Genomic DNA, 26,979 nt, shown 5'->3' with positions numbered 1-26,979 from the left:
TGTATTTGCCAATATGTTAGAAGTTCAGATTTGCCAATATGTTAGAAGTCATGAGCTGTCTCGGATCCTGACGTGTACGGAACACGGATTCGTGTCGGATATCCAAATTACCCACAAGACACTTCTGGGCGCGACAAACGTTAACGGTTTTCTTTCGGTTAACAGCACAGACAAGAACGGCGTTTCATCACCTTCTGTGCTTAACATGGCATCGCCAGAGTCTACCATGGTCGACCAGTGATTTTTGAGTGGCTTGAGAGTCGAAGGGAATTCGGTGTAAACTCAAACGCACGGAATTGCGACGTTGTCTTCTTCGTGCATGCAATATTCGTCGCCCCCCTCCCCCCTTTTAAACGCTGGTAGGGAGTTGATTCATCATTTTGAGGGACTGCCCTTTGGTAAGTACAAATTGAAAAATTCCAGTTTCTAACTAGTTTTGACGTCAGTTATCCTCCTATTGTGGCTTGAAATATCATCGCATTCGCATGACCATAAGAATTCTCCAGCCGACCTGCCCTTTTACGGCGTTAGGATCTAGGAAATTTAAAATTTCAATTTGTTCATTCTTGCCAATGGTCAGCAGACATGTGTGTCTGGTTAACGTTTCAGACGGCACACGGCACGGCATGATCTCATTTCCTGACGAATCCAGCAGATCCGGAATTGCGCATCATAGCAGATACGGAACGTTTCCGATTGGATCCGATGCACCTCAGATCAGACAATTCCGGCGCCGTATACGTCTGGATCCTTCATACGTTTCGGGTACAGATACGGAACGTTTCCGAGCAAATTCAGACAATTACCAGGTACACCTCAGATCCGGCAATTCCGACGCCGTATACGTCTGGATCCGTGATGCGCGTCGGATACCTAAGGATATTTGCGCGGATCCTTCGTTTCTAGATATTCGTCAATATGGCAGAGATGTTCGGATTGTTTGTCGGTAGTTGCTTCGGATCCTGACCAACAAATACACACTGCACGGCACGCGGCATGATCTCAGATCCTGACGAATCCAACAGATCCGGAATTGCGCATCATAGCAGATACGGAACGTTTCCGATTGGATCCGATGCACCTCAGATCCGACAATTCCCGCGCCGTATTCGTCTGGATCCTTCATATGTTTCGGGTACAGATACGGAACGTTTCCGAGCAAATTCGGACAAATACCAGGAACACCTCAGATCCAGCAATTCTGATGCCGTATACGTCTGGATACGTTTCGGGTACAGATACGATATCTACTCGGATCTTTCATTTTTTTTATGTATTTGCCAATATGTTAGAAGTTCAGATTTGCCAATATGTTAGAAGTCATGAGCTGTCTCGGATCCTGACGTGTACGGAACACGGATTCGTGTCGGATATCCAAATTACCCACAAGACACTTCTGGGCGCGACAAACGTTAACGGTTTTCTTTCGGTTAACAGCACAGACAAGAACGGCGTTTCATCACCTTCTGTGCTTAACATGGCATCGCCAGAGTCTACCATGGTCGACCAGTGATTTTTGAGTGGCTTGAGAGTCGAAGGGAATTCGGTGTAAACTCAAACGCACGGAATTGCGACGTTGTCTTCTTCGTGCATGCAATATTCGTCGCCCCCCTCCCCCCTTTTAAACGCTGGTAGGGAGTTGATTCATCATTTTGAGGGACTGCCCTTTGGTAAGTACAAATTGAAAAATTCCAGTTTCTAACTAGTTTTGACGTCAGTTATCCTCCTATTGTGGCTTGAAATATCATCGCATTCGCATGACCATAAGAATTCTCCAGCCGACCTGCCCTTTTACGGCGTTAGGATCTAGGAAATTTAAAATTTCAATTTGTTCATTCTTGCCAATGGTCAGCAGACATGTGTGTCTGGTTAACGTTTCAGATACAAAATAGCAAGCAGTGGAGGGAAAGATAATTAAAGATATGGAAGGGAAGAAAATGTCATAAGTATTTGTCCCACAAAGATCCCACAGTTTGTGGATAGTGAACTAGAACTTATAAGGAGGCAGTAGTGTGCCTCAGTGATTATTTCATTCAGTTATAGCTGTGCATGTTTGATCAATATCATATTCAAGTTATAGATGTAAGTTTTACGTAGTCAATTCAACGATGACCAGATTCATTTTTTTTACACATGCGAGTATGTGATATGTTTAATATTTGTCATTGTTTCCATTTATATATATATATCCAGTACAGCATCGGCAGATACTTCCTTCACAAATGCAGCACATATTGTGAGGACCTTGGCTGGGAACAAAGCAATCAACTGTCAGATGCTCAGCTGCTGAGTACCTCAGGCTCCTTTGGTAAGTCCATCATCGGTACACTTCAATGTTAGCTGAGAGAGGCATGATGGATATCCATTGTTCCGTGTTTTTTGTAGCTGCTGTGATGAAACGAAGCCCATGTCAAAATCATGTGACATGTTCCTTAAATACGTGAATTGATATCTATTCATCATTTGGTTTTATCATATAGGAACTGGTTCATCACAAGATGGACTCCAAGCTGAGTCCAACATGCAGATACAGAAGAAATCAGCCTTGCCTGCACCTTACCAAGAGTGCATGGAAGAAGTGAACTCAGATGTAGTCAGAGAATGGGGAGAGGACGATTATACACATGCAGTTCCACGGCATATGCTACTAACGTTTAAAATGTGGCGTGTCATCATGGGAGTTCTTCAGACAGTATAATGTTACTTTCTATTTTCAACCTCTGTATTTGAAATACTTGTATCTGATGGCTTTTAGACGAAGAGCTGGCCACAAATAAGGCTTTTATTACTTTAGTGGAATATTTAGAACATGTAGATAATTTTGGTCCAAGGGCACTATACAGTAGTAAATATTACCACAATGTTGTGATGGTGTTAATTGTAATACATTTCATAATTTTTCAGAACATTGTGCTTGCACAACCCCAATTTACCGACATTAACCTGCATATGCAGTGGTGCTTTGAGTATGTGGATGTCCCTCAGCCTGTCTCAAATGAAATGGATCATTTAGCCACATAGTACTTCCGTATTGTATTGTATTTGATAGTTTTTGAACTTAGAAATACATTATGTTGAGATATGAAATGATACATATGTTACATACAGGCTTTCCCAAACTTCCTGTCATTCAAAATGATGTTTTGGGTATAGTTAAATTAGGAATGCAAGCACTTAGTCGGATCCGTTTCGGATTCGTTGTTGGGTCCACCTGTATCCGTCAGTATTCACCATTTTCTTCAAAATACAGAAAAATCCCTGCAGGCATCCGTCAGGATCTGTGGCATTTCCGTACAGTGTACGGCTCCGTATTCGTCGAAAATCCCTTACTTTCGGATTCTTCAGGAAATATTCCATATACCGGTGCGGAAATAGTCGGATACGTTACACGAATCCGCATGTATCCGTCAGTATCCGCCAAAAATACAGAAAAATTCCTGTTCGTATCCGTCAGGATCGGTGGCATTTCCGTACAGTGTACGGCTCCGTATTCGTCGAAAATCCCTTACTTTCGGATTCTTCAGGAAATATTCCATATACCGGTGCGGAAATAGTCGGATACGTTACACGAATCCGCATGTATCCGTCAGTATCCGCCAAAAATACAGAAAAATTCCTGTTCGTATCCGTCAGGATCGGTGGCATTTCCGTACAGTGTACGGCTCCGTATTCGTCGAAAATCCCTTACTTTCGGATTCTTCAGGATATATTCCATATACCGGTGCGGAAATAGTCGGATACCTTACACGAATCCGCATGTATCCGTCAGTATCCGTTAGTATCCGACAAAAATACAGAAAAATCCCGGTACGTATACGCCGGGAAACGAGGCCATTTCGTGCAGTGTAAGTCCATCATCGGTACACTTCAATGTTAGCTGAGACAGGCATGATGGATACCCATTGTCCCTTTCTTTTTTGTTAGCTGCTGTGATGAAACGAAGCCCATCACAGCAAGGAGGTTATATAGTCTATATAACCTCCTTGATCACAGTTATGTCAAAATCATGTGACATGTTACTTAAATACTAAGTATGTGAATTGATATTTATTCATCATTTGGTTTTAACATATAGGAACTGGTTCATCACAAGATGAACTCCAAGCTGAGTCCAACATGCAGATACAGAAGAAATCAGCCTTGCCTGTACCTTACCAAGAGTGCATGGAAGAAGTGAACTCAGATGTAGTCAGAGAATGGGGAGAGGACGATTATACACATGCAGTTCCACGGCATATACTGCTTACGTGTAAAATGTGGCATGTCATCATGGGAGTTTTTCAGACAGTATAATGTTACTTTGAAGTTTCTATTTTCAATCTCTGTATTTGAAATTAATTGTATCTGATATCTTTTAGACGAAGAGCTGGCCACAGAGGCTTTCATTACTTGAGTAGAATATGTAGAACATGTAGAAATATTTGGTCCAAGTGCACTATACAGCAGTAAATATTACCACCATGATGTGATGGTTGTTAATTGTAATACATTTTATAACAATTGTGCTTACACAACCCCAATTTACCGACATTAACCTGCATATGCAGAGGTGCTTTGAGTATGTGGATGTCCCTCGGCCTGTCTTAAACGAATTTAGCCACATAGAGCTTCCGTATTGTATTTGATAGTTTTTGAACTTAGAAATGCATATATGTTGAAATATGAAATAACGTTACCTTCAGGCTTTCCCAAAACTTCCTGTCATTGAATAATAATGTTTTGGGTATCGTTAAATTAAGAATGCACGCGTATTTATGAATAATCAACCATTCTATCAAACTTTGTGTGTTTGATTTGTACATATTCGTGGCAAATACAAACATATTCAGAGTCACAATATGTCAAAGATTGTAGAAAGTCTGTATGTTGGATCAGTCTGTATCCGTGGCAAATACATACTGTACGTATCTGTCAGGATCTTGGGCAATTTCGTGCAATGTACGGCCCCATATCCGTCGAAATTTTTTTTGTATTCCTCCGGATCTGAGGTTCCGGATCACAGTCCGCTTGTATCCGTAAGTATCCGCAATTTTCTTTTAGAAAATACAATAAAATTCCTGTACGTATCCGTCAGGATCTCTGGCATTTCCGTACAGTGTACGGCTCCATATCCGTCGAAAAAACCTCATTTTCGGATTGTCCGGAAATATTCCCGATCCCGGTGCGGAAATTTTCGGATCCGTTAGCTTGGATTCGTCAGTATCCGTCAGTAACTACATATCTATCTGGAATCTACATTGAAGTTGTACCTTCTTTCAAGTATCTGGGTGTCTGGCTAGACGCATGCTTGACATGGCAATTTCACGTGGAGAAAATGACCAATGCCGTCTCTGCAAGGATGGGTGTTCTCCGACGTCTTGTCGCCATTTTGCCACGAAATACACTGGCCATGTTGTACAACTGTTTAATTCTGCCAAAACTTGATTATTGTGATGTGGTGTGGGGAAATTGTGGGAAAGTTTTGTCCGATAAGCTACAAAAGTACCAAAATCGTGTTGTAAGATTGATACTTGGACTGTCATTTAGATCTCATGTCGACGGCGAACACATTTCCGCTCTTGGTTGGAAAGACCTAGCTTCGCGTCGTAGGATGCACCTGTTGCAAACTGTGCACAAGTCATTGCATAATCTGCTACCAGAGTACCTTAGCTCCTTTAGCAGAACGTCTGAGTCTCACACTTACACAACACGTCACAGTTCAAATCTCACCTTACGTCTGCCAAAGGTTAAATTGGAATCGGGGAAACGGACATTTGCATACAGGGGGGCAGAAAATTGGAATACATTACCGGTATATGTCAAAAACACTTCATCCACACAATCTTTCAAAACTCTGTGCAAAAGAATTGTGTGACCTCTGACCTTCAATCCTTACGACCTGGCACGATATGGACTATGAGTACGGATATGATTTTGTTATGACGCACAAATGTTATGTATATATCAGTGTATTGTTTGTATGTTTGTATATGTGTATCTAGGGCCTCCCTGAAAATCAGTGCGAAGCCACTGAGGGAGCTACCCTAGTAAAAGAATACAGAAATAAATAAATAAATAAAATAAAGTATCCGCCAAAAATACAGAAAAATCCCTGTACGCATCCGTCAGGATCTGTGGCATTTCCGTACAGTGTACGGCTCCGTATTCGTCGAAAAAACCTAACTTTCGGATTCTTCAGGAAATATTCCATATACCGGTGCGGAAATAGTCGGATACGTTACACGAATCCGCATGTATCCGTCAGTATCCGCCAAAAATACAGAAAAATTCCTGTTCGTATCCGTCAGGATCGGTGGCATTTCCGTACAGTGTACGGCTCCGTATTCGTCGAAAATCGCTTACTTTCGGATTCTTCAGGAAATATTCCATATACCGGTGCGGAAATAGTCGGATACGTTACACGAATCCGCATGTATCCGTCAGTATCCGTCAGTATCCGACAAAAATACAGAAAAATCCCGGTACGTATACGCCGGGAAACGAGGCCATTTCGTGCAGTGAATGGATAAGCATTTAGTTCTGGCTGTGTGGCGTCACTACAATTCTGATGTACCTGTTATCTGAACCTTGCCCGGAATGAATGATTTCTGTCCCGCCGTGAGAATGTTGTGAGAAGAGCTCGAGGCTGCCTGAGTGAGCCAGTCCCGGCGACCATCGGCATAACATCGAGCTCAACAGCCGTCTCGTAGATTCTGGTACTGTGTTTTGTAGATTTTGCACAGCAACCTTTTTGTCAAGACTCGAGGGAGAATGCACCGCGGAGTTCAAAATCGTGGCAACGGAAATGTCACCTTGCCTTGGTTTCTCAAGCAAGTTTGAGACAAAACAAATGTAAACAATATACTTTTAAATTATATGATAGTATAAATTGGATATTTCTAAACTAGACTTGACATAAGATTAGTAATAAAAATACATGGTGATATTATTTGGGCAACAAAGGTTTTACATTGCAGTATTGTAAGTTGAAAGTGATGATGAAATTGTGCTGTAACTGAATATGAATAGAATAAAACTTTATTCCATATCATACACATTTTGATGGACATAGTAGATGTGTCTTTACATGTACCAAGCAGTGGTTCAGTTTTTGGTGCAGTGTATCTGTTTACATGTAAATGTAATTTACATGTACAGTTTAATTGTAAATGTTAAGAAAAACAAAACTAATTTTAAACTCTTGTATAATATCCTACCCTGTAAAGGAAAAATATTCAAATGACAAATTACAAACCAGGTGGGCGATATATATAGCCCAATGTGTGGATTGTGTCATGAAAGAGACCTAAATACACATGTTTGTTAAATGTAAAAGGCTTGGAAACTTCTGAAAAAAAAGTTGTGAACATGTTGAATCATAAAGGTACTAGTGTTAAGATAACCAAATTGTTGATATTCCTTGGACTCAATCATAATCCGGAGGTCAATGTTACTGTGAACAAAGTAATTACTGTGCTATGTGGCAACAATTGATGTTTACAAATCATAGATAAAACATAACGACAGTGACAGAGACCTGATGTATGACAATGTATGGAACACTTTCCTGTTCGATTCTGTAATGTTTAACAGTCACCACCGTTAGCTTTGAACGTTGTTATTTATTTACATTTTTATATTGTATTTCCGATTTTCTACATGATGTACACATTTTGTTATAAACAAACTTATTAAGGTTGAATAAAAAACTTAACTGTTTACATGACCTGCATTATAAATATATATACATATATATACATCCTCAGCCCGCGCTGGGGCATAGTGTCCAGTAAGAAGCCTATTGTAGGAATTTCCTCATAAGTTATGTTAATGAGGCTCTGATATGTATGATTCATTCATGATAATCTTCACCTTAACTTGGCTTCTTAATGCCGCGAGAGTGAAATTCCCATCGATCATTTACCACTATTGGTTTTTTTTAGTATTTTCTGATTAAATATTCAATTCACTATCCGTGTCACATGTAACGTTATGTCTCTTATTATGTGTCTACCATGTACCTACAATTAGCCTGATTTGCAAATAAACTTTATCATGCAGAGAAAGGGCATTTTATATATGCTTGTAAGAAATAGAAAATGACTAGTTATAATGGTTGCGATGAATAGAAAATCAAGCCCCCCTCCCTTTTTTTCATAATTTGTGGTTTCCGTGATTTCTAGAAGACGGTGGCTTTTCTGTTCGCCCCTTAATGTGTAACGTTGGGTAACATAAATTCGCGGGGTACTTTAACAACTCTACATGCTGACTCCTCGTTAGCAGGGCACCGAACTCATCCGGATGACGGCCATGGCAATCAGTAGCTTCGTGGTTTCTCGCAGGTAGCCAGCATGGCGTGCGGTCATGACCTTCATCAAGTTCTGGAAGGTTGGGGTTCGGGTAGTTGGCATGCACGATTTCTTTAGATGTCGGCCACCCCATGCCTGATTCTTCTTACTTGATAGCAGGTCCCCATTCCGCGGTTGACATGTGTTCCAGAATGGATTGCAGCTCTTCCTGACAGAAACGGGCCCGCTCCATGTTGTCTGCTGAAAGTGACTATCAAGGATCCTAAACCCTATCCAGACTGGGCTTTTTTGGGATATCTGGGACGGTGGGGGGGGGGGGTGCTCATTCGGCCCCCCCTCATAACTTCCAAACGGTATGATGTATCCTTCTTAAATTTGTAGGGAGTGATGTTGATGTCAAGTTTTATAATTCCTAGAATTGTGGTGACGATTTGACGTAATATTACGTAATAATGACGTAATTATGACGTCATTGATGTTATTTTATTGGCTTAATAGGGAATTCCCGTAATATTTAAAGGTATTAAACAAAATAGTATGTATTGTTGATTATAAGGTATACCAAGACATATTACGTAATTCGTTACTACGTTGACGTCAAAATGACGTCATTAAATGACGTCACGTATTGTGAGCGACCCCTTTTGACCCGCCATCTTGGATCGGCAATTTTGAAATTTTCAAAAATACTTTTTTTCGACTTATGACCCCAATTAACACTAAAGATAGACTAGAAACGTTAATCTAAATGTTTCTGGTAAAGAAAATGTCACGTAATGACGATTTTGAAGGCGAAAAGGCCGGTTGATACCTTAAATAGTGTAATGGTCCGCCATCTTGGATTTTGACCGATTACGTCATCAAATTAGCATAAATTATAAATATTGAATCATGAAAGTTACATCTAATTGCATATGATGCTATACATGTAGGATAACTAGTGTGATTGAGCAAGAAAACCTAAGAAATATCATTGTTTTAAAAAAAATCAGTGATTTTTTCATAAAATGCCTTCCAGAAACCCGTTGACATGGCAACACGAAAAAAGATAAACTTTAACATTATCATGATATTGTTGCCTACAAAATTTTAGGACAAGTCACCAAGTTTGGCTGTCCTAGCATATGTCGTTCGGCAGTTATACTATGTCAAAGTCGGCGCCGACACTTTTAGCCCCCTCCCCCGTCTGGAAAGGCCTTGAATAGCCCGATTTCAGGAAACCTGTCATTTTTTTCGACGAGGTTGTCCACAAAGTGTTGCCTCACACCATCGACGGACAGTCTCATCGGTCTCGTGCTCTTGATTTTCTCACCTTTGAAGTACGTGTCCCCGTTGTTGACGACTAGGCTGTCCCTGAACTCCTGAAACTTGAGAATACCCCTCCTTCACCTTGCATGACCAGTAGCGCTGACATTGTGGAGCTGGTGGCGGGCTAGAGAACAATATAATGTATGCAACGATCATAAAAATGTACGACACACAATTCATAAACAAGTTTGATAAAAGAAAGGGGGAACAGGTATGTAAACACCCTCACATGTTGCCCTCCCACAAATTTTAAGACAATATCAAGAATACAAAACAGCATATTACAATAATTACATATATAGCTACATGAATACACCGGATGCAGCGTAATCTTGCTGTAATGAGGTATTTTTCAGACCAAGCAAAAACCAGCTAAAAATTATGATTACATACATGGATTATATTAGTGATGAAACTACGAAACGCCTTGCTGAGACAGGTGACGGTGTCTAGCACATTGCACATTGCATTTCAACTCATTATTATTTCCTTCATATAGTTCTACAGCCTGCCTCACGCCTGTCGAGGCTAACCTTGATGCCGCCCTCCCCCGGGTTTCATCACCCTTCCGACTTTTATATAATGGGCCGCTGTTTCCTTAGTGAACCATCCCACATGCTCCATCACCTCTTGTTCGGATGCTCCCGCCATGTGTAGAGCTATAGCACACCCCGCCCTGCAGCCGTGAAGGATGGACTTTTCTTCTACCTTTCTGGTCTTTCCATGTCAAAAATCTTACCATATCTGATGGGGTTGCTGTACCTTACGCCTTCGGTGGGACCAGCGTTTTCAAGACATCTTTGATCAATTTGCTCATAGCTGTTTTTTGCGTATCATATGCTGATTCACTATGCTTAATCATAATCTGCTTTAACCTGCTGTCAACAGCTACGTGGTCTACAAACATACCCCTGACCGTGGTTGTCAATCCCCAGTGTTCGATCTCCTTTCTAACACTACCCGAAATCCGTACACCTGTCTTCCGTTTACTTACCAAACTCATAGCGTGGAACATCTCTCTTGTGTTGCTCATACACCCCCCCCCCCAAAAAAAAAGAAATGATACAAGTTTAACTCAAACACAAGTCGCGTCGGCGTCCCGACCGGGGATGTCCTGCATTTCGCAATTCTACCACTTACACCTATACATCGGTTTTCCCCATCACTTTTACAATCTCTAGCAAAGTCTCCTTTCTCGTGACAACTGTAACAAATTCACTAGGCAGCGCAACCTTACCACGTCTGTTAGCTTTGCCTTTAACACCATTATTATAAGACTTTACCCTGACTTGTCTCGCTCTGGTGCCAGATGACGCTCTATTCATTTTACCCTGACTATTCACGAACTGATGATAACCTACCGGAATTTATCTGGCCGACGTTTCAGTATCTTTTGAACGACTGCTTTATTAGGAATTGACTTACTCACGAGACAACATCCTTGTCGCAAACCCACCACGCAGCAAGGATTAGTATAGTCCATCCAGATGATGGGGGAGGTTGCTGAGTAGGTACCGAAACGTCGAAAGCCATCTTTGTCACAAGGAAATTGATTTTCCACTCATTCCTAATTCTTATATTGTTCAGTGAATAGAGCCGACATCAATGCGTTGGAAGCGTCCTTTAGGGTTCGCAGTGTCCTAAGGGAGGAGATATCACGCCATCGGGAACACCTGGATCGCGAGATTCCGCGAGACTTCTGCCTGATGGAGGTGGAACAGCAGGGAAAGGTGGACGGTCTGACTTGTCCTGTGCATGACCGGGGATCTTTTCATCGCCGAAATTGGAACAACCGCCAACACACTGCTGTGGACTCTACTCTACATGACTTTGAACCCCGACATCCAAAATAAGGTACTTGTGAGCAATTTGGCTTTTTCATGTATTTATTTCAGTGTTTGACTCTGGAGGAGGGGCAAATATCACAAGATATTTTGAACTTTTCTTGTGATTTAAAGAAAGCATGAAGATATCTTTAATTTCTAAATAGGTGAAATTTCATTCAAATAGGTACAAGAGGAGCGTAATGACGTTGTTGGTGAGAGTCTGCCCACCCTGTCCCACCGTTCCCATCTGCCCTACGTGAATGCCTGCCTACTGGAGGTCATGAGAATCCGCAGTCTTAACCCTGTCACGCGTCGGGCCACCACGCAGGATACCAATTTGCAGGGATATGATATTCCTAAGGGAACCCAAGTAAGGCTGCAGAAATTATTCCTTCATTTATAGGTACCAACATCCTGAATGTAGATTTTTTGATCATCTTACCTCAATGCAATTCGAAGTGATGATCTCCTTAAAGCTTTTTTTTCTAGAGAAATCGTGTTTGTCACCGTGTTTTCTCTTTGATTTGGATTGCCCCAGGTGGTGATGAACTTGCGGACCCTCCACATGGACCCTGCCTACTGGCCTAAAAGGTTTCTGGATGCGGAAGGGAACGTCATCAACAACCCTAGGTCGTTCCTGCCTTTTGGGGGAGGTAACTATTAGGCTGATATGTAACTATCGCACGTATTTCACCACAGTAATGATTACACACTTTCTATTCTATTCTATTCTATTCTATGCTATTTCATTCTCTTCTATTCTATTCCATTCTACTCAATTCTATTTTGTTCTATTCTAAGTCAGTTCTAGTCTATAATATTCCATTGGATTCTATTGTATTCTATTCTACGTGTGTCTAATCTTACTACTTGTCGTACTTTATTTCCAGGCCGCTGCGTGTGTCTTGGTGAGCAGGATGGAAGTTTTCCTGTTCTTTTCAACCCTGCTGCAATCATTCACGTCATTTTGCGTCATTTATGAAATTTTCATGAAGGCACTTTCAAAAATGTGACATCTATCACTGAGAAATAGAGGACTATCAATATAAATATATATATATATATATATATATATATCAATTATGCAAATGACTAAACTTGAATGATTGATAAGAACATACTATAATAATGATACTATACTGGTAAATGCCAGGATTTTTTATTCATTAACGTTTGGTATGTCGAGATACCTTAAGTGAATATGATAATTGACATAGTGAGATGCTAATTTATCAAAACAGGAGCTAATGTGTATGTTTGATCAAATTATATAAAACCACTGCGTTTCTAAAGCTATTTAGTTGCTTGAACAAATGTTTTATCGCGTATCATATTACCTAGATGTCTAACCGCCATCGACATTTTAAAGTAGGACTTTCAAACATTTTGCATATGTCACAGGGAAGAGAGGAATATCCATAAATAGTATTTTAGCAAATGAACACTTAATTTGAATGATTGATAAGAGAATGCTTCATAATACCATATTGGTAAATAGTGGGAATTTGGTACTTGTATTAATCGGTAAAATTTTGATATTATTTGGTGAAGGTATGAGGTCGTGGAACTCTAGTTCTACATGCTATGACACTAATACGCCAAAGAACAGTTACGTGCAAACAGCTGGATATGATTTGGAATTACACAATATGTTAAATTCGGTAATACAATATGTAGCCCTTTATTGTCACTTTGGTCTCGTTTTACGAATCGGTTATATCTTTCAAAACTAGAAAATAGGTAGATACAGTAGTTGGGTATAATAATTGTGTGATAAACATGTCTGTCTCCTTCCATATTATAATTTATCTCAATGGATAAGAGCACCAATTACTATTATATAACGGGTGATAATCACTGCATTGTATATATAGCACCATACGTAAGAATGTTAGGCATGTCAACAGCACTTGGGTCAAATAGCTGATAAAAACCGAGTGATTCGGTTGAAAATTCCAGTGAGGGAAATTTTTTGAGTTGAAGAAAAGTTTATTTCTTATTTACAAAGTTTGATGTTAGATGATAAATGTTAGATATTAGATGTTAGATTTTCAATACTCCACAGGTTCTGCACCAAATGGGCTATCCCTCTGATGTATTTATTTTGCTCCCTTAGCATACTACTAACTCTATCTTGCCAATTTCTCTTTCCTAGCCATCCGCAGGGCCTGGTAGCATTTTACCTTCAAGTTGAGTTTTGAAAATGGGTTGCTGTCCAGAAGCTACAAGACACAGTGCAAGTAGCTGAGGGCCTGTTGTGAAGCTCGAGGTTATGCCTATGGTAGCCTGGACGGGCTCACTCCAGCCGCCTCTCACAAGGACTAACACCAACATTCTCACGGCGGGCCCCTAATCATTCTTCGGGCAAGGTTCAGATAAGATCATAAGAGGTATTTTAGTGACTCCACACAGCAGCCACTAAATTCTTATCCAGTTAAAGCATTTAAGGGACCCAAAGCAATATTAGGACCGAAAATAGGATTTTGAAAATTAATTTATTTAGTCATTGCTATACATGATTACTTTAAACAACACTATCACAAAGTATAGCGACGTCCATGATGCAAAAATACGATGTCGTTGTGATGTGAGAACTCACGGAAAATCGTCGCTGAGTTTTTGTTGGCTCGCGAAACTAAGGGGATTATTGTACGACACGTTTTTGCGAGGTGGTTTAGAATACTTAAAGCACCAAGTTATTACGCAGTTACGAGATTGAATGTGTGATATTTTCTGGAGAATTAGACAACTTCTCTGTGATGTCCTGTATAGGCAGGCCTTATGTCAATACTGAAATAAGGCTTAGATTTGGGGCAAAACAGAGTTTTCTTAAAATTTTGAGCATTTTTTGCACAAAAAATCTAATAAAGCCAACGAAATCGAAGAAATAGCAAAACAGCCGGCTTGAAGTCAGAAAGGCTGAGACTAAATAAGTGAATCCTGATTTTGGATTAACGGCAAACTTTGAAGACCTGCTGACATCACGGAAGGATTAGGAGATGGAATAAACTTAGCTGTGGACTGGTTCTTAGCAGAGCTTGATGGAGTAAGTCAGAGAAAAGAACTCATAAACATTCACAGGGGACAGAATCGGGAACAGAGTAACGGTTGCCATGAATTAAATCATTTATATTCCATCTAGTTGGAAATACATTTGCGGATCCGATCATTGATGGCATTGTAGATCTCTTCCGAATTGTTAGGTTTTGCACCTAGGCTCTCAAGCCACGTTTTGAAGTCTTTCTTATTTCCATTCAAAACGATGAACTTATCCATCAGATCGATAGCCTGTAAAGAAATAGAACAAGAAGGTCAGGGCAAAAGAGACTTCATGACGCCTCAACAAGTTATACAAACTAAGCAAAATAAGCCATTTCATTCTCAACAAAACCTTACGAATCAACTTTATAGAGCTGTTAAGCATCATTATAAAACACCATGATTGTGGTGTGACATAAAAGTTTTTGAGATAACGATTTCCATAATGAAAATGAGATGCCGGTCTTTCATTATGAGATAAGATAACACAAAATTGATACTGATTTCCATGTTAATCTTTAACGACTGGTGGTACTGGTATCTCTCACAAAGGCGTAATACTGACTATACACTCGGATTTTGTGATTATTGCCTTATGTCATTACGATTTCTTGAAGTTGTTTTAATCAGTCCATCATCCTTAAAGTATCATATTTGGTAAACATAGAACTGCTTCGATGTGTAATGCTGAGGAATTCTTGATAAGGCCTCTTTGATAAGTCAGAACAGGAGCTCAAGTTTTATTATCTCACTGCAACCGTCAGTTTACAGTGAGCCTTAGAAAGATTTTGTCAGATTTCGGGGGAAAACACTCAAAAATGTTGGTAGGTGATGTCGGTATAATTAGGGACATTACAATCAACATTGATCATAATTGACTCTTCACATTCTAAACTGTATGCATCAAGCCTGTTAGAATGTGTTGATACCTACAGGATGCTCTACCATCTTTTGTGAACAAATATGTTTACATGAAAGATCGTGCGGAATGACTTTCAGCACTTTGATTATTACCTGGGTGCATGATATGCCTTTCATCTTCTTGAGATTTTTAGCAAGCTCACTGTCCAAAGAACTGATCCCAGGAACGTTTGTGAAGGATATCCGGTAAGACTTCTTTCTGAGAAAATCCCGATACTTCTTTGTAGGTTCCTTTTCCGTCTCGTTATCTGCAAAAAAATATATTCTGTATCATATAATACTTGACACCCTAGGTAAAGATACTTACTCATGTCGACAGTTGCAATCGCAGAGTAAAGATTTTATGACGTTATCAGGACACTATTTCGATGAGAAGGTTGGCCCATCACACTATTGTGATCATGGAGATATCCTTTTTGGCACCTGTGGTACGTGCCGCATCTAGTATTGTACAAACATTCTGTGAATACGAAAGTGCCCAGAAGAGTTAGGACACCATCCCTGCCTGTCCCGTGACCCATCCATACCCATTTAGTTTTGACTTGAATTCTACCCGGGTCCCGCTGACAAAAAGACGCCGTGACCTAACCGTGATGAGCACACCGAGAGGTACCCCTCCGGTTGCCGGCAGTCCATGGGGTATATAATAATTTGCCTGTTTTTTGTTTGTTTGTTTATTTATTCAATTATATCAAGTATCGGGGTGAAATGGCAGAAGTTGGCAGAAATTGAAATCGGGTAATGTCATATCAAACATCGGGATTTGTCGTAAGCCATCGGACGAAATCCGATGTTATCCGAAGATAGTATTGACGTCATCGTAACTTCTGCCAGCGGCCGGGGATGGCAGAGGTAGGCAGAAGTTGGACATACGATGTTGTCTGAAGTTAGGAGTGACGGCATCCTAACTTCTGCCAGTAACTGGGGGTGACAGAAGTTGGCAGAAGTTGGCAGAAGTTAGGATAACATCGTCCTAACTTTTGCTAGTTGATGTTTTTTAATGTTTTTAAATGTAACGTTATATCTTGAACATTTTTCACAATATACATATCTTTGATATTGTTAATCACTAAAGTGGAAGGTGGGTCATGAAAAGAGTTTCCGTCTTTGGGAAAAGCACGGAACAGGAAATTATCCTGTCATTTTTTTAAATGAAGTTAGCGAAGTTTACTTGATAACTGTTCTACAGTTTTGAACAGTGGGCGACGTTACCTAACTTTTGCCTTCTGCCAACTTCTACCACCTGCCGCCCTACCCAGGCAAGTGGCAGAAGTTCTAGGATGACGTCACTCCTAACTTGTTAATAATTATAGTATTATCATTATTATCATTATTACTTCTAGCTTCTGCCAACTTCTGCCACCTGCCACTCTACCCTGGCTAGTGGCAGAAGTTAGGATGACGTCACCACTGGTATAATATGACGTCACATCTGACTCACGGAAGCCTCAAAACTAGTCGGTAATGATCGTAACTTCTGCCAACTACTGCCACCCTAACTTCTGCCACTTCACCCTGATATGGACATACCTCTGTTTATTTAATTATTTGCACACCAAGAAAATCTATAATACATAATACGATAAACAATAGATAAAAACAGGTTCAGGAGGAGGAAAAAACGTGTATAGCTCATACTTATAAATTAAAAATAATATAGAAAAGTAAGACTTAGAATATGAAAACGATAGAAAATTATAATCAAATGATTAATGGTATAAATCAAAATTAGATAAGAACTAAAATAGAAATTGTTTTGGCACCTTTTCTAATTATAGCAGAGACTGGGATTTTCCCGTGTAATTACCTTCGCCGAGAAGGTTATGCAGAGGGTAGCGTTTGTATGTATGTTTGTAAAGACCAGCATAACTTGAGAAGGCTTGGATGGATTGTCTTGATATTTGGTAGGTAGATAGGTCTTGATGAGACTAGGAAATGATTAGATTTTGGGTTCCCTAGCGGCTTGTTACGGTACTGCAGCGGAACTTCCTGTTTCGATATCTCGTGTTCTGGACAAGCTATGGAACTGATTTTTTAGTGGAAGATAGCTCTTTGGACAGAGAGTAAGTGGTATAGGTTTTGGCCCCCTAGCGGCTTTTTTGGAACTGCAGGAGCAGGTTTTGGTTCAGACTTTGAAAGGGAATAACTCAAGAAGGGCTTGATGGATGGTTATGATTTTTGGTAAGTAGATAACTTTCGTGATGATGTACATGATTAGATACTTATTATGCAAATCAGTATCTAATTTGCATAATTAATGAGGAAAGTTTATACATCCGCCAAATTCCGCGATAGGACTCTCAAACATGTGACATATGTTACTGAAGACGAGATAAATATTAATAGATATCAATTATGCACATGAAGACCTCATTCGCCTAATTAATGAGAAAATACTATAACTCAAGATGGGCTTGATGGATGGTAATGATTTCTGGTATGCAGATAGCTTACGTGATGCTTTGTATGATTGGACGATAATTATGCAAATCAGATTCTAATTTGCATAATTAATGAGACAATTTTAAAAACCCGCTGTGTTCCAAGATATGACTATTGACATATCTGACATTTGTTACTGAGGAATTTTGATGAATAAAAATATGCAAATGTAGGCCTAATTTGCATAATTAATGAGAAACTACTATAATTCCATACAGGTAAATGATGGCAATTTCATACTTGTGTCATTTGGAAGTTTATGTGAATGTGAACATCGTTGAATCAAATTATGCTAATAAGGACCCATTTGCATAATTCATGATAAATGTTACTTTGTTAGCATAACCTTCTTTGTTAAGCTCATCCTTTTGTTTTTTGGGTGAGGTAGATCAACTGGTATGATTTATAACTGATGACAAACACTCCTGATACGTCAGTCATAAAGGTAAAAATCATTTGGCGAAGGTAAGAGGTCGTGGAACTCTAGTTTTTCATCTCTTACACCCCCCCCCCAAATTTTTGGTCTGTTTCTCTTGTGTATTAGGAAAATTCTGTAAGAATATTTTTGCCTTATCGATATCATAACTTTTATTTTCACTACTGAAAATAAGGCGATTTGTCTTTGTAGAATTTGCTGGTAACTTATTTGCTTCAAACCATGCACTTTACACATATCCGATTAGCCATTAAGATCAGAGAATCAAAGTTTTTGTGGGAAAGGGATATGTGTCATCGGCAAAGAGAATAGAAGAAAGAATTGTTATGTTATGTTACGGACTAAGTGCACAGAATAGATGTGTGTACTTCGTAAGACCGGGTCTAGTGTGCGACGCTACAGATCAGGTTAACAGAAATGAAGCGTGAACTTCGTATTTTTCAATTTATCGGGTCCAGGTTCTTTGCCTGGGGGACCGTATCTGTTTGAGGCACCGTACAGGATCCCAAGCAGATACGAGGCCCCAAGCAGATACGGCCCCCAAGCCAAAGAACCTGGACCCGATAAGTTGAAAAATCGCTAGTGGGAAGGACTGAACCATTAGGACAAGGGATGACATCCTGGTGTCATCTCATACTTCTAGATATAGCTCTTCATTGATCTTCAAAACGCCGGAGTTGACCTCTTCATTTTTTTTTTACTTAAAGAAACCTGGCAAGTCCACCTTTGCAGTAGGGGTAAAGACTTGAGGTTTGAAATGTATGTACATTTGTTTTGAATTGTTAGTGTTTGCATGGCATAACCATATGTAGCATTGGAAAGTCCATTTGGTACTCCACCTACCAGGGAACATCAATGGCGTCAGTAATCTGCTGATCAGGACAGATGATAATCTAGTAGTAGACATATACATGTCTCCAATATTAGCAATAAAGGAGTTGAAAGGACCAATGCCTAAATCTATAACAGACAGCACATGTGCCCTGTAATTCATTCTACTAATTGCATCCCAACAGGAGTGGGCCTATAACACTACTGTTCACAATTGATCTATTTAATTGATCAATATAATTGAGTTTCTCGTGAAACAAGTTTTAACTGTAATTTCCAACACGAAAATTGGACTAATCTGCATAACGTGACGTCATCTCAGCGTGGGGTTGCTCCTTCCTTGAAAAAGACTGGTGTTGTACAGTCGAAAATTTGGGTAAGTCCAATTTTTGTGTTAAAAATTACAGTTAAAATTTGTTTCAGAATGATTTCTACAAACACAGATGAACTTTAAAGCTAGTTGAGTTTCTGTTATACAGACAACTATAATAGCTCATCCAAAGTCACATATTTCTTACCTCCCTTTCCATCTTCCCCTTTTTCATCACCATTCATGGCCTCCGCTTGGGGCTTTAGAGACAGCAGTTGAAAAATAGAGTGTTTAGTTCATTATTGTTTTTTTGGTATTGCAGTTTTTCTGCATGATTAACGTTTGAACATTGACTTATTTCTTGGACTCTGTGACTCAATATTATATCAAATGTATCTAGGCAAGCATGCCAAGTACATATACATGTTGGTATATTACATGATTGCATTAAGTGTACACAAGGTGACACACAGTGCATCTGTGACGCGTCATGAATAGACAAAACATGTAGATCAATGTCACAACTTTTAGGAAACTGCATTGTCTACTTTGCTGTGCTTGCAATTTGGAGTAAAGTGCATCACGAATTTGAAGAATGTGTCTGTGTGTCTGATAATTGATGAATTGTTTATAGACTTATTGCCTTTAAGTGCATAATTACCGTAGTTCGTAGTGAATGGGCATCTTCCAGGCGTTTTATAGCCGTGCGTATATCTTGCACTTCACTGGCCACTTGTTCTGAAATGATGGCCTGCAATGCAGTTTCCAGATCCTTGAGGCTGCTACAAGATGCCATTGCAAATGAAATGCCACCTGGAATAGAAGAAGAGATGAGATTGCAAGTATCGAGCAAACACAAAGATCAACCCTATGTTTTTCTAAGGTCAGTTTATTTTTTAATACATAAATGAGCAATAATATTTTGGCCTTGCAGGAGCAAAATTGGCTGATGGTAAATACTGAGCAGAAAGAAAAGGTCAAAGTTAGGCCCGGATCCGACTCGTCAAATTTATTTCACCGAACGCCCAATCCATAGCTTTAGCTCAATATGTAGTTAAATGTTTTCTTGCTGTTGACATGTTTCAAATGAACTGATTGTAACCCCGGCAAGGCGTTTTCCTCGGAACGTCAAATGATTCAATTTTCTCTTTATTGCATCCCGTTCTCTTTTTTGTGAATTATAGCAGGAATATTTGGACAAGCTAAGATCAACAGGCCATTGGTGAATTTCTGCTCCAAATCTGTCAGCTGTAAAAATGCACCAAAGCTGGGCTTAATGCTGCATACGCCAAAAATAATTACTCAAGCAACTGGATAAGATTTTGAAACAGTCAGACGTTTCAGACAGTATCCACTGTCTTTCGTCAGTGACTAACGATAGGACTGAGAACACCAGGTTTTATACCAAAACTCTGAATAGATATGTTAATGAGGTAAAGACAATTTAGGAGGTCTTGAAGTAGTCTTCAAAAAGAAGATTAATTCAAGACAAAGTTTATGCCAATAGTTCAATTAGCTACTGTTGTTCTAGTACAGTAACTAAATGTTGCTTGTCCGGGGGTGGGGGTGGTGGGCAGTGCATTATCCCAGGTGCCTGAAAGTTTAACGCGTAGACCCCCTTTCCTGTTGAGGGCGGGGTTGTACATCCTCTCATATATTGCTTCTCTAATTCCCCGTTCGAACCAGCGTTCTTCACGATCTAGGATGTCCGTGGATTCGAAATTGAATGAGTGTCCCTGGTTGTGTTTTAGATGGTGGTAAATGGCAGAGGAGTAGCGGTTAGCGCTCTTTCTGCAATGTTCCTTGTACCTTTCTTTTCGTGGTCGACTTGTCTCCCCAATGTTCATGTTATTGCAGTTCGGTTCCTCACATTTCAGTTTGTAGATGACATTGGCTTTGATGCCTTTTTCAGGCCTGTCTTTTGGATGGACTAGTTTCTGCCTGAGAGTTGAGTGAGGTTTGAAGTTAGTGGCAATGTTGAAGTTTTGGAAGATACGTCTGAGTTTTTCCGATACTCCTTGGACGTAGGGAATGGTAATGTTGACCTTGTTTCTGTTGGTCAATGGTCTGCACTTGAGTGTTTTCTAAGACTGGTCAGAAGGTTTGAGGGCCTTGTTGAAGGTCCAATTTTGGTAGCCACACTTGGCTAAAGCCACACGGAGATGTCTGTGTTCTTCTGTTTTTGCTTCGTCTGAGGTAATGACATTGTCTGCTCGATGGAAGAGAGTTTTAATCACTGCTAGTTTGTGTTCCAAAGGGTGATGGGAATCAAAGGCCAGATATTGATCAGTGTGGGTCGGTTTCCTGTACACTTCTAACTGAAGGTTGCCATCCTTCTCTATGATGGTTTTGGTGTCTAAGAAGGGGAGCATGTTGTTTTGACACGACTCCTGTGTGAACTTGATGTTGTCATCTACCTGGTTAATATGGTCAAAGAAGTCATCAGCTACTCTCTTCTTTAGCCTACACCAAGTGTCGTCTACATAGCGAAACCAGTTTGCTGGGGGAGGGCCATTGAAAGTGCTGAGGGCTTTGTTCTCAAACTTCTCCATATACAGGTTCACAACAATGGGCGATACCGGTGATCCCATAGCACAGCCGTGCACTTGCTGGAAAAACTGTTGTTTGTAAGTGAAATAAGTGCACCCTAGGCAAAGGTCTAGCAGTTCGCATATGTGGTCCACAGAGAGTTAGGTTCTATCTGCAAGTGTGTCGTCGGCCTCCAAGGCCTCCCTAACCACTGATACTGCCTCCTTGGGGGGTATGCAAGTGAAAAGCGAGCACACATCATATGAAGTGATGATTTCATCTTCTGCTACAGTGATGTCTTTGATTTTTTGGACGAAGTCTGCACTATTCTGTACATGGTGTTGAGACTTTCCCACCAACGGTCCCAAGATCTTAGCCAGATGACCTGCTAGGTTATAAGTGACAGATCCTATACCGGATACTATGGGTCGTAGAGGGACTCCGGGTTTGTGGATTTTGGGAAGGCCGTAGAATGCTGGGGGTTGTTCTGTATTGGGATTAAGCTTGAAATAGGTGGCCTGGTCCAGAAACTCGTCATCTTTCAATTTCTCGAGAGCTTTATGGATTTCCTTTTTGAACTTGTTTGTGGGGTTCTTTTTCAAGGGCATGTATGTGTCTTTGTCCCCTAATAGGTCTTGAACTTTTCTGTCATACTGTTCCCTGTCTAAGACTACTGTGCATCTGCCCTTGTCCACGGGAAGGATCACTATGTCTTGATTAGTGGCCAAATCCTTGAGCGCAGTTTGTTCTTCCCGGGTGATGTTGCTAGAAGGGGGTTTAGAGACTTTCAGAGTGGTGGCTACTTTGGTGCGTAAGGCTTCAGCCTGTTTATATGGTATATGGGCCCGACGAATTGCTGATTCAGTTTCTGTGATAATGTCAATATTGGGGATCTTGTTAGGTGCTACTGCGAAATTTAGTCCTTTGGAAAGTAGGGATTCCTCCTTCTTTTTGAAGACTACTTCAAGACATCCTAAATTGTCTTTACCTCATTAACATATCTATTCAGAGTTTTGGTATAAAACCTGGTGTTCTCAGTCCTATCGTTAGTCACTGACGAAAGACAGTGGATACTGTCTGAAACGTCTGACTGTTTCAAAATCTTATCCAGTTGCTTGAGTAATTATTTTTGGCGTATCTTATTACATGGATGTCTAACCTTCATCAACGTTGATGCTGCATAGCCTTTCAACAAAAGAACAATGTGGGGTAAAGGCAGACAGGTGTACAAAAGCAAATAAAGACTAGGAAAATACATCTAGTAACCAGTCGCCAGGGTCAAGATGTCACGACAAAGAAATCAACGTGTTTACATCCGGGGTGTATACACACCTGTTCAGTCTTGCCTGTTCTGCGTTGTCTCCTGTACCGGCAGTACTAGTGATCGCTGGACTGTGGCCTTGTGAAATGTTTGTGTAGTTTGAGTCTTAGCTTCTATACAATGATTAACTTTATGTAAACTAAGAACCAGCCAGTTCGATTACTGTCTATGAGCCGTGTTTATTTAGTAACCTATGCGTCACTTTAACTCATGGTATTGCTATACGTTTATAACAGGTCTACGGATACAAGTGCAGGAATGCAGTATGTCTAATACATGATGTTGCTTTATATAAGTTACAGATATACCAGTCTTAGTTACAATACGGGATATTGGACGACTGGTAAGCAAAACGATGTTAGCAGATTAAATTACCTACTAATATTTAGATTAACAGATCAAATTACTTGAATTTGATAACATATGTAAATAGATAATTTGCCTGCCACGGCTTTTTGTCTACCACTGCTTCATCGTGACATCATCGCTATCGCTCGTATCGCTTTGCCAAGTTATTGCTGCAGCCATGATTTTCGTCAGATAACTGGTACTACGGACTCATTTACTTGGCGGTGATTACGAAAGGATCAAGATTAATACTGTAGTCTCCTTTTGTCACTGTCTATGGCCTTAAACATTACCTTTGTTTAGTATACATGTACTGTGCATATGCGCATGCAATCACTTTTCCATGCCGAGGTCCAGTAAATGACTAAATGACAAAAGGCATAGAACCGGTGACATGCCTTCATTAGATATGTTTACAAGAAGAGCCAAGGGCCCAAAATTTGACAACTGTATACATGTCTCGATTTTTTTAAATTATGCATTCTGTTCTTTGTTTTGGTGGGTCTGCCAAAATAGAGAAATGCAAAGGAAACGGAGAAACAACCCTTTTTACAGCCACTGTTCTGAAACCTACCTTTTCCAACAAAAGCCATTGTCTCTCTTCAGCGCGTGACTAGACGTCAAAAGAGCTGATGCTGGTAACTCTCAGGAGCTGACAGAAGAGACTTGTGAGCTCGTGTGAGGAAAGAGCAAGAACTATTTACTAATAGAAAAGGCTTAGCTTGGCATTTACATGGGTTACATTGTCAGTCATACACACCTGTTCAGTCTTGCCTGTTCTGCGTTGTCTTCTGTACCGGCAGTACTAGTGATCGCTGGACTGGACTGTGGCCTTGTGAAATGTTTGTGTAGTTTGAGTCTTAGCGTCTACTTAATGATTAACTTTATATAAGCTCAGAACCAGCCAGTCCCATTCCTGTCTATGAGCCGTGTTTATTGAGTGACCTTTGCCTCACCCTAACACAGGATATCGCAATACAGGTTTATACAACAGGTCTACAGATACAAGTGCATTGGATAGAGTACATGAATATCTTAGAGATATACTGGGCCTAGTTACAATACACATGTGCAGGTAAATAAGTGTTGCACTACAGTCTGTACAATTTATAATCGACGGAGAGAGTAACTGCGCGACGTATAAACGTACAGAGTCTCAAGGTCTCGAACTGACTGGACCAATGCAACCTTGCCTTAAGGTATTGAAACTTCAAATATTTCGAAGACCATCAACGATTTGAGATATTTCCCTCTTTTTCGTCAAAATTCTCTAATTTATTTAAAGAAAATCTCCTTCCGTTAAGATGGAGCTGAGATGCTGTTTCCAGCAACACCTGCCCAGAAAGGTGATGATTCGTCTGGTAATGACGTCATAAAACCTGGTCACATAATCCACCACCTTGTCAGTTGAATTTTATGGTCTCAAATGTAATTCTGTTCTTTTCAGTGTGTGTGATTACAGTAGACCAATCCACTTGTTCAGGAATGTTCACTCCAACTGGGAATATATCAATATTTGTCATATGGTATTACTTTTTTCACAAGTTTATCATAAATTTATTTTGTCACCATTCTTTTATGTTTATTTTGTGCTTAATGGTGTTTTTTCATATATGTTTTGTGGTGGCACTAGTATTAGAGGTTTGTAAACTTAAATTCGTTATCACTATGTCCGTAGTGTATGGGTGGCTACAGTAGACCAATCCGTACGTGTTGTAATATTTACTCTGCCTAGCAATTATAATATATGAGTAATCTTACTGATCGTGCGTGCACGTGGGCGTTATTTCAGTAGACCTAATATGTGTACGTGTGCGAAGGTCTATTTTGCCTGGGAAGATGTATGATAATGATATTTACAGAACGGAAGAAATGCTATAAAAGGTACACATGATTAGTAACGTTTACAATTTCATTGACACAAACGTAATAAACGTCTGTCGACGGTTATGCGTTACGTGTCGTATTATAAATCAATATTCCCAACTTGAGGTGTTGAAACTTAAGATCTTTCGAAAGCCATCCTCCAGCAGTACTGGCAAAATGTACAGCAGATGCATGACGTAGACAGAGCTTGGTTTTACATATGTAGCGCTCAGGCTCCACAAGTTTGATTAATCATGACCAACCAAGCTATGTACGTGCCTGTGAAGATCAACTATCACGTCAAAACGCAGTCAGACAGACCATGGCCAGTAGACCAATAAGATCACAGGTATGTTCTTTCAAAAACCATTCCCAGTTGTACTAAAAATGCAGCGAACGCCAAATGTCAAACAGTGCTAGGTTTTACATATGCAGTGCCAAGGCTCGACAAGCTTGATTAAACATTGTACCTAGTACTGAGGCACAATATTATGTCGATAAGTAGTTAGATCACTTGAAAAGAACAACCATGGATACAGAATAGATACAGATACTTCACAAATCATACTAGGGTTAGGTATCATACATGAATTACTGGTACCCCCTCAAAAGAGGTCTTGCTGCGTCATAACCAACAAATAATAGCTGGTACTTGTGGAAGCTAAAAGACATTGTCTGTCACAATGGTACACATTTATAGTGATTTCTATATCACGATATCAAAAGTATGTGGCAAGTCACAGAAAATCCCTTTATTAGACTCTCATATTGCATAAGTTATCATGAGCCAATCAAGATTACCGTTTACTAGTGCCAGTATGCCCGCAAAAACGGAATACATATTAATAAATTTACAGGCTTTCATGTTTCATAAGTATTCATGACGTGAATAACCCTAAGACGAATTTAAGATATATACAATAACTACCAATGACACGTAGAGTTCATGCTAAAAATCTGAACTCGTCACATTTTTGAAAATATGATCAAACTGTCTTCTGCTAAAATGCCAAAGTGACTCGTATTGATGAATAGTTATGTTTGATATTTACTACAGTATTAAACCAACTGACATCTTTACTAAAGACCTACGTCAACATAACAATCTCTAAGCATTACAAGATTTTTGTCTTGTTAATTTTGGTAAGATTTAAAAAAAACTGGGGTTGCAGGGGACTATAAACCATTCCGTAAATGCCACTTGTCTTATCATAACCTTGTTACTCGCAAGACACTCTAGTAATTGCAATAAACTTGACTTTCACTATCTGGCATTGCAGGGAATCATCAGGAAATGCGGAAATTTTCAGCAATCATAGAAAAGACATAGTATTGTTAAATGATACTTTGTGTCTTTGACAGAGGACAACAACATCGCATCAATTCGCACAGATTATAAAAAAATTTGGCCTGTCCTGTCCCAGAAAAAATAACTTCCTGAGATATATTCATTTAACCTGTGGAGCTCTACGTTCTCTACTATAGCTGGTGTTTTACAGCGAAACAAAGACTGC

The 26,979-nt window shown here is 39.9% G+C and overlaps 1 protein-coding gene and 1 long non-coding RNA gene across 2 annotated transcripts; one reads left to right on the top strand and one right to left on the bottom strand.

Moving 5' to 3' along the window:
* Window positions 1–619: 619 nt before the first annotated feature.
* On the top strand, window positions 620–3,101 carry LOC136440389 (uncharacterized). The gene is made up of 2 exons (XR_010756665.1): window positions 620–2,308; window positions 2,481–3,101. It is a non-coding gene; the product is annotated as an uncharacterized lncRNA (long non-coding RNA).
* An 18,990-nt stretch (window positions 3,102–22,091) lies between these two features.
* On the bottom strand, window positions 22,092–24,192 carry LOC136439537 (uncharacterized). Its single transcript, XM_066434955.1, has 3 exons — window positions 24,174–24,192; window positions 23,263–23,329; window positions 22,092–22,695 (listed from the first exon to the last, which is right to left on the bottom strand). The coding sequence occupies exons 1-3, from the start codon at window positions 24,190–24,192 to the stop codon at window positions 22,092–22,094; spliced, it is 690 nt and encodes a 229-aa protein (XP_066291052.1).
* Between the last annotated feature and the right edge of the window lie 2,787 nt (window positions 24,193–26,979).

This window comes from Branchiostoma lanceolatum, chromosome 8 (assembly GCF_035083965.1).
Source record: "Branchiostoma lanceolatum isolate klBraLanc5 chromosome 8, klBraLanc5.hap2, whole genome shotgun sequence".
Classification (NCBI taxonomy): Eukaryota; Metazoa; Chordata; class Leptocardii; order Amphioxiformes; family Branchiostomatidae; genus Branchiostoma; species Branchiostoma lanceolatum.
This window is presented reverse-complemented; position numbering and strand designations above follow the sequence as displayed.